The sequence below is a fragment of the Cyprinus carpio genome, chromosome B20 (genome assembly GCF_018340385.1).
Source record: "Cyprinus carpio isolate SPL01 chromosome B20, ASM1834038v1, whole genome shotgun sequence".
In the NCBI taxonomy this organism is placed as follows: Eukaryota; Metazoa; Chordata; class Actinopteri; order Cypriniformes; family Cyprinidae; genus Cyprinus; species Cyprinus carpio.
Window position 1 is genome coordinate 586,688 of NC_056616.1, and position 12,136 is coordinate 598,823.

Sequence of the window (12,136 nt, forward strand, 5' to 3'; positions counted from 1 at the left end):
CAGGATGAGTGAAACTACTGCAAATGATTATTGACAGAGGAGCTTGTCTCTGTGTGTCTGCCTACGAATGTTAATGCCAAATTTTCTGAAAATGTTTCCAAGCAGGAGTAGGTAAATAAAAAACAACAAAGGGCCCAGAACCGATCCCTGTGGGACACCAGTCTGTAAAACTAAGCCAGTTTTGATCGGAGTATGACTTGCGAGATTTGAGGAATAAAGGATCAACAATTCCTATAGACTGCAATCTATCTAATAAGAATTTATGTGAAATAGTATTGAACGTTGCCGGTATATTGAGAATAATTAATATAGATACGAAGTCCTGAGTCAAGTAGTCCAATAAGTCAAGGGTAGTCTCAGTACTAAGATGAAAACAAAAGTCAGACGCAATTAGGTGTCTGAAAACATCACATTCAGTGATCCTTTTAAAATATATTATTTCCATAATGTGCTCTTTTTTTTTTAAGTTAGCTTAAGTGTGCTTTTTTTACATAAGGGAACAGAAAGCCACCAAAAGAACTTGTGGTTGAAAGATTCCACCAATGTTTCTTGTTTTTTCTGCTATCCTATAAAAATGATCAGAAAAAGACGCGTGTCAGATTTGAGCTTTAGTCAACCACACACAAGCACCTCAGACTGATATATCAGAGCTTGCATGCTAACAGCCACGAGCACTAGAGACTATGTCAACATAAAATACGTGAAGAAAACACTTCTGGGTGTTAAACCTGCTGTTGATCTGAAGTGAGTGGAGATCGCTGTGAGGACTTCAAAACAACATCCAAACCCTGCGAGGCCATGTGCCCTCTAACCCTGTGGAACTTGCTTATGTTTTGACTTGAACAGTTCAAGTGAGCTCTTCAGCCTCTGGCAGATGACAAAGCCATCCTGGGATGTGTGTTTGTCCACCGCTAACCTCCTCGACCCAGAAAGAGCGGCAGGAAAACATCCAGAGGATTCCGGACAAGAGAGCCACTCTCCACAGATAAACAACCTCTTTCTCTTTCAGTGCTGCCCATCATCCACCCTCTGCGGGACAACTTAACCTGAGCAAAACATGTCTGGAGATACTACAATAACAGAGCCAATGTTTGTGTAGAGCACGGTCTGCAGCTACGCCCCGTGCTCCTCAGATCAAATTGACCTTTTATTTTGGTAAACCTCACAGCATCAACATCCCTCCATGCGGGAGTCCAGAGTACAGATGAAGGAACCACACTGATACTCTGATGTGGCTCTCGTGGGCCATCTTAGCTAGGTTTGGATCATTCCCAATCAATCTCAACCTTCATTAGACAAAACACGTAGATGTTTGTCTGTTCCTCACACAAATCACCATTCAACTTGAAAATACATTCATGTGAACTGCTGCTATGATGATCTTTGAAGACGCTTGTGAGCTCCAGTCCCTGTCAGTGCAATCTTAAGTATTTTACTCATAATATCTCTTTATGTGCTCTGCAGAAGAAAATAAAGGCTTAAATCTCAAAAAAGTAACAACCTCAAAAAACATGTCTGATCTTTGACGACTCGACAGAATCCCTTTCTGTGAAATATGTCAAATAAAACAAACTGACTTTGACTTCTCCTAACTATCATCAGCTCGTCCAGACTGTAAATCAGAGCAAAAAGTTGTGGTGTAGTGTAATCTAACCATAAAGATATAGTTTCACAGATGGAAGTGCTGTTATAGATTGACTCATATTTTAGCTGGAAGCTACAGTTTGAAGTTAAAAACATCTTAATAATGGATTTGTTTCAGCTTTTGTCTTCTGAAGACAATAACTATGAACTGGAGTGGTGTGGATTACTTGTGGATTATTGTGATGTTTTTATCAGCTGTTTGGACTCTCATTCTGACGGCACCCATTCACTGCAGAGCATCCATTGCTGAGACACTGATACAATGCTACATTTCTACAAACCTGATGAAGATACAAAATCATCTACATCATGGATGGCCTGAGGGTGAGCACATTATCAGCTAATTTACATTACTAATTATTCCTTGAAGGCATACAGGTTTGGAACAGCATGAGAGATGGTAAGAGTGCTCACGTTTGAGTGAACTATCTGTAATATTTCTGTGAGGACATTCCTGAGACGTTGTTAAGTCCAAATCAGAACAGAGAAACTCAGCACACTCACCAGATGAACGTAAGGCACGAAGTATCCATACAGGGCTGCAGGGATCCCAAAGGCCCATATGCGGTATCCCAGAGACCTCCAGATGTGCACGTTAAACACTCTCTTGAGCGAGGGACAGCGGCTGCCCGACTTGCTGCTGCTGACGGGTTTGGGCAGCAGGGGTTTGTAGGTGAATCCCGCCAGCATGAGGATGAACATGAAGATGCTCAGCACACGCAGTGTGTAGGCGAGTCCCACGCTCTTCAGCAGGCCGGTCAGCATGTACGGGAGCGTGATGGTGAACACGCTGCTGCCCGCCGTCACAATGCCGTTCACCAGGCCAAGCCTCCGCTTGAAATAGTGACCCAGGATCACTAGACTTGGCTGATACGCAAAGCTGCAGCCACAGGCGAAGACGATGCCGTAGGTGAAGTACAACGGCCCGAGAGACCTGCAGAGAATGACGATCAGACCGCATTAGCTTCGAAGGCACATTTTAAATCAATGCTACTATTACTGTAATGCTAGCAGTAATGCTACTATTAATGTAATTCAAAGCACAATTGTGAAATTTCCCCAGTGAATGTTTGTGCCTTAGTTTAATGTTCACTGTAGATAAGTAATTACTAGGTTGATTCTCCTAAGGCGTGAACCATTGTAACTCTGTGATGCTTTCAAAACATTCATCTGTTTCTCTGACCAATGCCAGATGGAAAAATAGATTTTTTTTTTTTTCAGTTAGTTCTGCTCATGCTAGTGGCATAAAAATGAAATCATTGTTTTGTGTTCGGCTAAACTCTGTATGGAGCTTGTTATGCTCTCCAGTTCAGCAGCATATTGCAACATGTATTTAGTGCAGAGTATTTACGTAATAAATATGTTGCTGATTGTCTCATACAGGCATATGCACTGTTAGGGATAATATGCTACAAACAAAGTGTGTTAAGTAATCAGCTTACTTTTTAATATCTTTACTGACTTTAATTGTCGAAAGCCTCAGAAACATATGTCTTCCCCCTTCGTCCTTGACACAGACTAATATAACATGAGATCATGTGTGTGGGAGAAGAGAAGAGAAGAGAAGAGAAGAGAAGAGAAGAGAAGAGAAGAGAAGAGAAGAGAAGAGGGCCAAGTACAGAGCCTTGTGGGACCCAAGTGTCAGACCAAAAGAGTACAATGTTGTATGTTTCAGTTTAATTGATTTAATTGAACTCTGGGTCTCAAAGGACTTGGTATGATGAGAAGACATTTCCGAGCTGATGCACACAATCATTCAAATCATGCATCAGAATAAAAACATTTTATTGTCAGGATAGGGTATAAAAACAGATGAGTTAATGCAGCTGGAAAGCAATCAATCCATCCTGTTTATAGTCCATTGGCTAAGCACTAGTAAGCACACTCAGCAATGAAAGATTCCATCCAATTCCAATTACATGTAATAAAAGCTTAAATTTAACTGCTTAGCATTAAATTAAAAAAAAAAAAAAAAAAAAACTATTTAAAACTTGAGGTGAATATAATGCACTTACGTGACAAAGGAACTGGCCAGAAGTCCCACAAATGCCACTGCTGCCCCTCCAACTGCTGTAATCCGGCAGCCGAGCAGATCGGTGAACACACTGACGATCGGCGAGCAGAAGAAGATCATGCCCATGGAGAGAGAGCCGACCCATGCTGCATATACACACAGAAAGAGTTCATTTATTAGAGCTGTAGTCAAGTCCAGCTTTGTCGAGTCCAAGACCAGGACTAGTCGAGACCGAGTCAAGACCGAGTCCAAATGAGAGAAAAAAAAAAGGATCCTCTTGAAGACCACATACTGAACTACTGATAATGTATGTGAAGCGAGAGACAGCATATCTCCTATTCTAAGAAAATTATTTTACATTATTATTTGTAATGATAAAAAATCATGTGCAAAGTAACAACTCTGTAGGAATGGGGTCTCCAAACTAGATCCTGGAGGGCCAGTGTCCTGCAGAGTTTAGCTCCAACTGGCCTTAACACTATCTGGATGTTTCTAGTGTGTGTAGTAAGAGCTTGATTAGCTGGTTCAAGTGTGTTTAATTAGGGTTGGTGCTAAACTTTGCAGGACACTGGCCCTCTGGGACCGAGTTTGGAGCTGTAAGATAAAATAATTTTTATGTACTTTATTTACATTTAATTTACTTTATAATGGTGCTGTTTGCTGAAATTATGTCTGTGGTCAAAAATTAAAATGACTGATGTGTTGGCACAGCGCACACATACGCAAAGCTTGGGATATGACGCATGTGTGCGGTTAAAGCTAGAAGGGATATGTTTGGCGCTACTGGGCATGCGCACATAAATACAGCCTAATTTGTCACACTGTAAAACATTAATTAGTATTTCATTATTGTAAAGGGTAAGTTTAAGGCTATGTAGGTGTAGACGTTAATAAAACACAATCTAACAGGTAGAAAATTAAATTAGAAACATCTAAACTTTTCAGTATGCAGCAATTGCACCGCTGGTCATGTGACAAGAATCAACGAATCAGCTTCATACTTTCCCGTAACAAAATTGAAAGCTAAGCCAAGAAGGAGAAACAGCTGATCATAGCTGTAGAAGGATAGCCATTTTTTAAATGAATTTATTAGCAGAGCTACTGCAAGGGATTTTTAGTGCTGGAAATCCATTTATCCTTTGCTGAAACTTCTGCGTCTACATGGAGAGCAGATCATGGTTGCTTAGCAACGGCAGACGCCACTGGAGTGCAAGCATAGAATGCAGGCTACAGAGTGTTTTGGAAAAAAGGAGAAAACGGCGTAACTAGCGTTTTCCACATGTTTTCAGGTGCGACATGCAAATGTGGTTTTGTTCTGAAGGAGAAAAAAGCATATTGCTGGACTCGGTCAAGAACAACGAGAACATGAGTGCAAACACCAACGAGTCCGAGACAAGTCCGAGACGATAGAAAAATGTCTCAAGTCCGGACTCGAGTACTACAGCCCTATTCATTTATATGAAGCCAGCAGTCTGAGTAAATGAAACTTCCTTTGGAAATATTTAAATGTGATAATGTGTGTTAGAACAAACAGCTCCTTATTAAATCATGTTTTACAAATTTACATTAAAAACCAACAACACAGGCCAGATTGAGTCAAATGACAAGAGTGCACCAGTGTTCATCAATCCAAATAAAACAAGAAAATTTTTCATTTGTAAAGCAATTCGTTTAACAGATCATACAAAACGAGCGTTATTATTTCCAACATGAAATAGCTATATAGTGATGTATAGCCCTACTGTGATTTACTGTAAAATGATTCATACTGTGCTACTGTATTTCAGCACAGTCCTCACAGGATACTGTGTCTGTTTATTCTTATCACAGAAGCACAGAGAGAAAGATGCTACACACAGACAACACAGACATAAACTTTATCTTACACACAGACTTCCATTATATTTCTGTGGCATGACATGCACCAGTTTTTGAAATGTTTTAGCATGCATTGGATGACAAGCGTCACTCAAACACTAATGTGCTTTACTCGTCAGCCTCTAACATCCATTACTGTCCTTCAAGCTGCAGTTTCACATGGGAAGTCAAAGCATTCATGTGATGATCTGGGTTATGGAGCGAGTCTCTCTCCTACAGAAACACACACACACACACACACACACACACACACACACACACACACACACACACACACACACGTCCATCTAACTTCCCTAAAGAAAACCACATACAGTATGATACTCATGATGTCTTATTTATTCTACTTTATTTCACCAAACCTGTCCTGAATCTGAGTCTGTGTATGAAAAAGCTTTTTTATGAAATAAATAAATTCTATTAATTTTATAATAAGACAAGGCCCAGCAATGTATGGCATCACTGTGAGAAAAAGAGCATTTGAATTCATATATTAATATCAGAAAATCATCATGAAGACTAGAATAGAAAGAGAGAAAGAAGAAAGAAAGAAAGAAAGAAAGAAAGAAAGAAAGAAAGAGAAATAAAGAAAGAAAAAGGAGTACCTGAGGGAAAGTGTTTCAGTCTGTAATGATAAAACTGATAAACCTAGATAAACCTCAGGCTGCAGACTTCCACACTCTGCTTGCCTCTTTTGATCTCAAGTGAGTGTTAACTACGGCTACTGACAAATCAGGCAACCAACTGGACCTTATTTACACACGACACTGCTCCAATGATCATGTACTGGTTACTCCACTGCACACCTCAGATCACTTCCTCCTCACTCTTAACCTCAACATGGTTCCTGACACATCATTTACCCCTCCACATGTCATCTTTCAACGTAACCTACGCTCACTTTCACCCTCCCGGCTATCTGCTATGGTTTCATCTTCGCTTCCTTCCCCGAACTGTTAGCATCTTTTGATGCTAACAGTGCTACTGATACTTTCTGCTCCACTCTTACATCTTGTTTAGCCACTGTTTGCCCCTTGTCTTCCAGGCCAGCCCGTACCACCCCTTCAGCCCCTTGGTTATCTGATGTTCTACCGAACATTGTTCTAAGCTTAGAGCTGCTGAAAGGGTATGGCACAAATCACAAAATCCTACTGACCTTAATGTGTATCAGTCACTCCTCTCTTCCTTTTCTGCTAATGTCTCCACTGCTAAAAAGACTTACTATCATAACAAAATTAACAATTCGTCTAACTCTTGCATGCTCTTTAAAACATTTTCCTCCCTCCTTTGTTCCCCTCCTCCCACTCCTTCAGCAACTCTAACTGCTGACGACTTTGCCACGTCCTTCATTAATAAAATTAAAAACATCAGTGCACAATTTTCCATACCACAATCCATCAAGCACATCTCACCAGCAAACATACACTCATTCACATCCTTCTCTTCACTCTCTGAGGCAGAAGTCTCCAAACTCATCCTTTCTAATCATCCTACTACTTTTCCGCTTGATCCTATTCCATCTCATCTCCTTCAAACCATTTCTCCTGCCGTTTTACATGCACTCACTCACATCAATAACAGATACCTTCTCACTGGTGTTTTTCCCTCAGCATTTAGACAGGCTCGTATAACCCCAGTACTACAAACCAGTTTCCCTTCTTCCATTCAGTGCAAAAACACTTGAATGAGCTGTCTCTGCCTTTCTCACACAGAACAACCTCCTCGACAGCTACCTGTCTAGTTTCAGAAGTGGACATTCAACCGAGACTGCATTGGTCTTAGTTGTTGAAGCCCTAAGGCTGGCAAGAGCAGATTCCAAATCTTGCTTATTCTGTCCTCTGCTTTTGACACGGTTAACCACCAGATCCTCCTCTCAACCCTACTGACAAAGGGCATCTCAGGAACCGCACTCCAGTGGTTTGAGTCTTACCTATCAGATAGGTCCTTCAAGGTACTTTGGAGAGGTGTCCAAGTCACAACATCTAACTACTGGGGTGCCTCAGGGCTCAGTTCTTGGACCACTTCTCTTCTCTGTCTACATGGCATCATTAGGTTCTGTCATTCAGAAACATGGCTTTTCATACCATTGCTATGCTGATGACACTCAACTCTACCTCTCATTCCATCCTGATGATCCATCGGTAGCTGCTCGCATCTCAGCTTGTCTAACAGACATTTCTTGCTGGATGAAGGACCATCACCTTCAACTCAACCTTGCCAAGACAGAACTGCTTGTGGTTTCATAAAACCCATCACTTCATCACAATTTCACCATCCAGTTAGGCACATCAACCATAACTCCTTCAAAAACAGCCAGAAACCTTGGAGTTATGATTGATGATCAGCTGACTCTCTCAGACCACGTTGCTAAAACTGTCCAGTCCTGCAGATTTGCTTTATTCAACATTAAGAAGATCAGGCCCTTTCTTTCGGAATATGCTTCACAAGTCCTTGTTCAAGCTCTTGTTCTGTCCAGGCTGGACTATTGCAGCGCTCTCTTGGCAGGTCTTCCAGCCAGTTCTATCAAACCTTAACAATTAATCCAGAACACGGCAGCAAGATTAATTTTTAACGAGCTTAAAGGAATGCACTACAAACATCTGCTCACAAAAAATCAAAGGCAACAAATATCCCCCCTCGTGGAATCCAACCCATTGAAATTTGCCTCCAAAACCACCACTGGCTCTGCACCCTTTTACCTAAATTCATTACTTCAGGCTTATTCGCCCTCTAGAAGCTTGCGTTCTGTAAGTGAACGTCGCTTGATTGTTCATCCCAAAGAAGCACAAAGTCACTTTTACTGACTTTCAAATTAAATGTTCCCTCCTGGTGGAATGACCTGCCCAACTCAATCCGAGCAGCTGAGGCCTTAGCCATCTTCAAGAATCGGCTTAAAACACATATTTTCCATCTTTATTTGACATTCTAACTCTAACACTCACTATTCTAATTCTATTCTTTAAAAAAAACATGTCCCTTTTGACTTATACTGCTTGTTTTCTTTAACACTAGCTTTTCTAATCTTTTTGTATTCTATATCTTTTCTTTTTATTATAAAATTTTAAAAACCTTGCTACGTGTACTGCGTTAAGCTAACTGAGTCTTGTTATAGCACTTGTGTATCATTGCTCTTTTGTTGATTTTGATTGCTTTCATTGTCCTCATTTTTAAGTTGCTTTGGATAAAAGCGTCTGCTGAATGAATTAATTTTAATGTAATAATTCGTCACACACTCCAGTGAACATCTGAGATGCTGTGTCCCGAACAAACACACCGGACTGACGACAGATGGACCAAACACACACTCACAATCTGACTGACAGAGAGGCCACGCATTACACAGCAATTCACACAATACAGATCATGTCAATGCAGCTTCAAAAAACAAAAAACAACAGCAATTCATCAAATATGAAAGTAATTCCATTTCGGCTATAAAATATAATAGTTCAGTTTAGTTCAGTTCAATTCAGTTCAAGCCATCTTAACACCAGATAAAAATCAAACCCCATCTGAAGTCCAGACTGTACTGCTGCATAAACTGCTGATTTTAAAGGAATATTCCAGCAGAAGCTCAAATAAAGCTCAACTGACTTCTGTTAAGAAAAACCAGTATCACCTCAAACAATTCAATTACTTGAGTTGTTTAATAAAAATGATGTGAATGACATTTTTGAATTGCAAGAACTGAAAATGCAATGAATACAATTAATTATTGCTCACAATTGAGTAGTAATTTGCAGAATGTATGGCAACAGATCAGGAGTGACTCCTGTTCACACTGGATCTAATTGTTAATAATATTTTAAAAAATTATGGTTTTAGTTTTAGTTTACTGTAATAACCCTGAAAAAACTGAGCAAACTAAAAATCTTTGAGGATTTAATTTTTATTCTAAACGTCTTTCGTCCTTTCACATTTGTGGCCAAAACTTAACACAGCACCTATAGTGACTGATTGAAGTGAGACAACGAGACACACTTCCTCTGTCTTCATCTGGAGTTCTCGTCCGTATCCTTCATAACCGAGAGTGAACGCAACTGTATCCTCAGATGGTTCTGTTGTGCTGTGTTTTTACTCTGGACCATGGAAACACCAAACTACGGAAACAGAGAAAAAGCGTCACTGTCTCCTCACACAGAGTTATGTCCCCCATGTTCCTGAAAACCAGCTTCCTGAAAGCTGCACACAAGCCTCATGCCTCCAAACACTTGACTGTGTGACGTGAAGAGAGGACTGAGATCCATTCCATTTCCTGTTTCTGTCTTCTGTGAACCGATCCATCAGCGAGCGACACACCCAGAGTCCAGCAGTGGCTTCAGCGAATCCGAGCGCTTCACACACAGCGTCTCCTGTAACCAGAGCGGCCTGTAAACCCAACAGCAGTGATTTCTGACAGGAAGTGATGCGCTGAGCACACAGCCTCTCACTACAACCACAGGAACCTGCGCCAGTGTGACCGTCAGATTCACAAACACTGATATTAATGACCATAAAGCTGAAGATGATCTCATTTCATGTTGAGATTGTGGATGTTATCATCAAGTCCAGAGTGTGTTGATCTGTATTTATGCTGACAGACGTGAGCTTTACAGGACAAGGTTCTTCACTGCTCAAAGAAATCTGCCTTATTCTTTCTCATGTTTTCCTACATTCATTTTTCTTGATTCAGTTTAAATTAAACTTTAATAATCAAAAAGCATGCCTAATCAATTTAAATCATATTTTGGTTTTCATAAAACAAAATACAATAATCTATTAAAATCTTTCCAGTCATACTGCCCTATGATCAGAAAACCGTTAGTGAGCTTTTCATAAATATAGATGTGTGTTTGGATACACACTATAAATCACTGGCACTAAAAATATCAGCCAGACGCACGTCTCTGGCCATTGTGGCACGTCTCGCGCTGATATTTTCAGCATCCCAGCACAAGTGTTTTTAAGATGGTGTGCTAAAGTTAAAAATAGTCCAGCTTTTACAGAGCCCTTGAAGAAACACCGGACCTCACAGGACTGCTTCAGACTTCAGATCGACAGCGCTGGGTCGACAATATGAGACACGTGATTCCGGTGAATCAATATCGACATAACAACTGGTGTGAATGTTTATATAGGTTTTATAGGCCTTACAGACAGGTCTGTTTAAAATGTCACATATAGACAATTCTACATGTTTTCTTTATATTTAACAAAATTAACAGACCAGGATGGAAGAACACTTCATTTCCCAGAATTCCCAGAATAACCTACTGAATTTCTCTAAATCATACGGATTTGGGCTCTGAAAGTAAAAATCCCATTCATTTGTGTTCATAAAGAAACTGATTTGAATGGTAACTTATAAGACAGACCCACTGTGAGCTCTGAGGATGTTAACCATGATGTGTGCTTTTGATAAATCTGTTTGCATTATATTAACTTGTTTTGTAATTAATCATGATTAGAATTCCTGGTGAAAAACTACATTACCCACGATTCTGGAGAAAAATCTCCACCAATCACAGAATTGCCAAAAGGACACTTAAGCCCCGCCCACTCCCATCAACCTCTCAAACTTCTTAAATATTTGTATGCATTTACTGCAACACATGTAAAAGATATTGTTTGTTGATATACACACATCATCATTCACACGTAGCATCCGCAGTGCTTCATGGGATTGCAGTTCTTTCCCTTAGCTGTTAAGTCTAAGTCTTGCACTTTTGTCTGGTTTTCCAATACTTTCTGTGCTTCAAATCAAAGTTCATGAAGTTGTGATTCTCCTTGTAGCTGGCTGCTTTTATTTATGACTTATAATAATGCTTTAACAAAGTCCTGTGATAAATACTTTTGTGTGCTCTGTCCCAGCATATTCCACTTCCTGTAATTCCAGTTCAACTTCCTACATCCTTTCTGTTTGATCAGGTCACATGACTGGGTGGGTGGAGTTTGTTTCTGTAGTTTTCAGCACAGAACATGGCCATAGGCTTAATGGTTTTTATACTGTACAAACTGTATTTTTTATCGCTCTACACAAACCCTACACCTAAACCTACTCCTCGCAGAAATCTTTCTGCCTTTTTAGATTTTAAAAAAACTTCATTCTGTATGATTTATAAGCTTGTTTCCCCATGGGGACCTAAATCAAGTCAAGTTGAGCTTTATTGTCATTCTGCTACATGTTTGGTCATACAGTGGAACGAAATGTCGTGTCTCACAGGACCACGGTGTTACATAAATAAACATAAATATAAACACAACACTAGCACTGTAAAAAATGATGTCTGCTCTCACTAAATATGGCTCATCAAAATAAACAGATTTACTTTAAGAAGTTTTGCACATTACTTAATTTAAAGCTACAAATGTTACATAACATACTGAGTTTCTGGTTTACTTTAATTAATAAAGAAACATAAGTAATTTTGGACCCAAGGGGATACCACGTGACGAACTGGATTAATTTTGAAATGCTCAATTTGTTTTTAGCCATCTTAGAAAACCAGGTCTCAGAAGAGGACTGCTCATCCACGGTGAAGGTAAGTAACTGTTGAGTACATCTTTTCTTTATCATATATCCTGAATATACTGATTTTTTTATTTACATCCTTGTTGATC

General features: G+C 39.8%; 1 protein-coding gene across 1 annotated transcript in view; it reads right to left on the minus strand.

The window, feature by feature from the left end:
• LOC109105637 (monocarboxylate transporter 10-like) overlaps positions 1–12,136 on the minus strand; it is a 48,679-nt gene that overhangs the window by 11,911 nt on the left and 24,632 nt on the right. The window contains exons 2-3 of the mRNA XM_042746099.1: positions 3,660–3,804; positions 2,149–2,578 (exon numbers count right to left, since the gene is read on the minus strand). Of these exons, the coding sequence (XP_042602033.1) occupies positions 2,149–2,578; positions 3,660–3,804 (575 nt within the window). The remainder of the gene's footprint in view (positions 1–2,148; positions 2,579–3,659; positions 3,805–12,136) is intronic.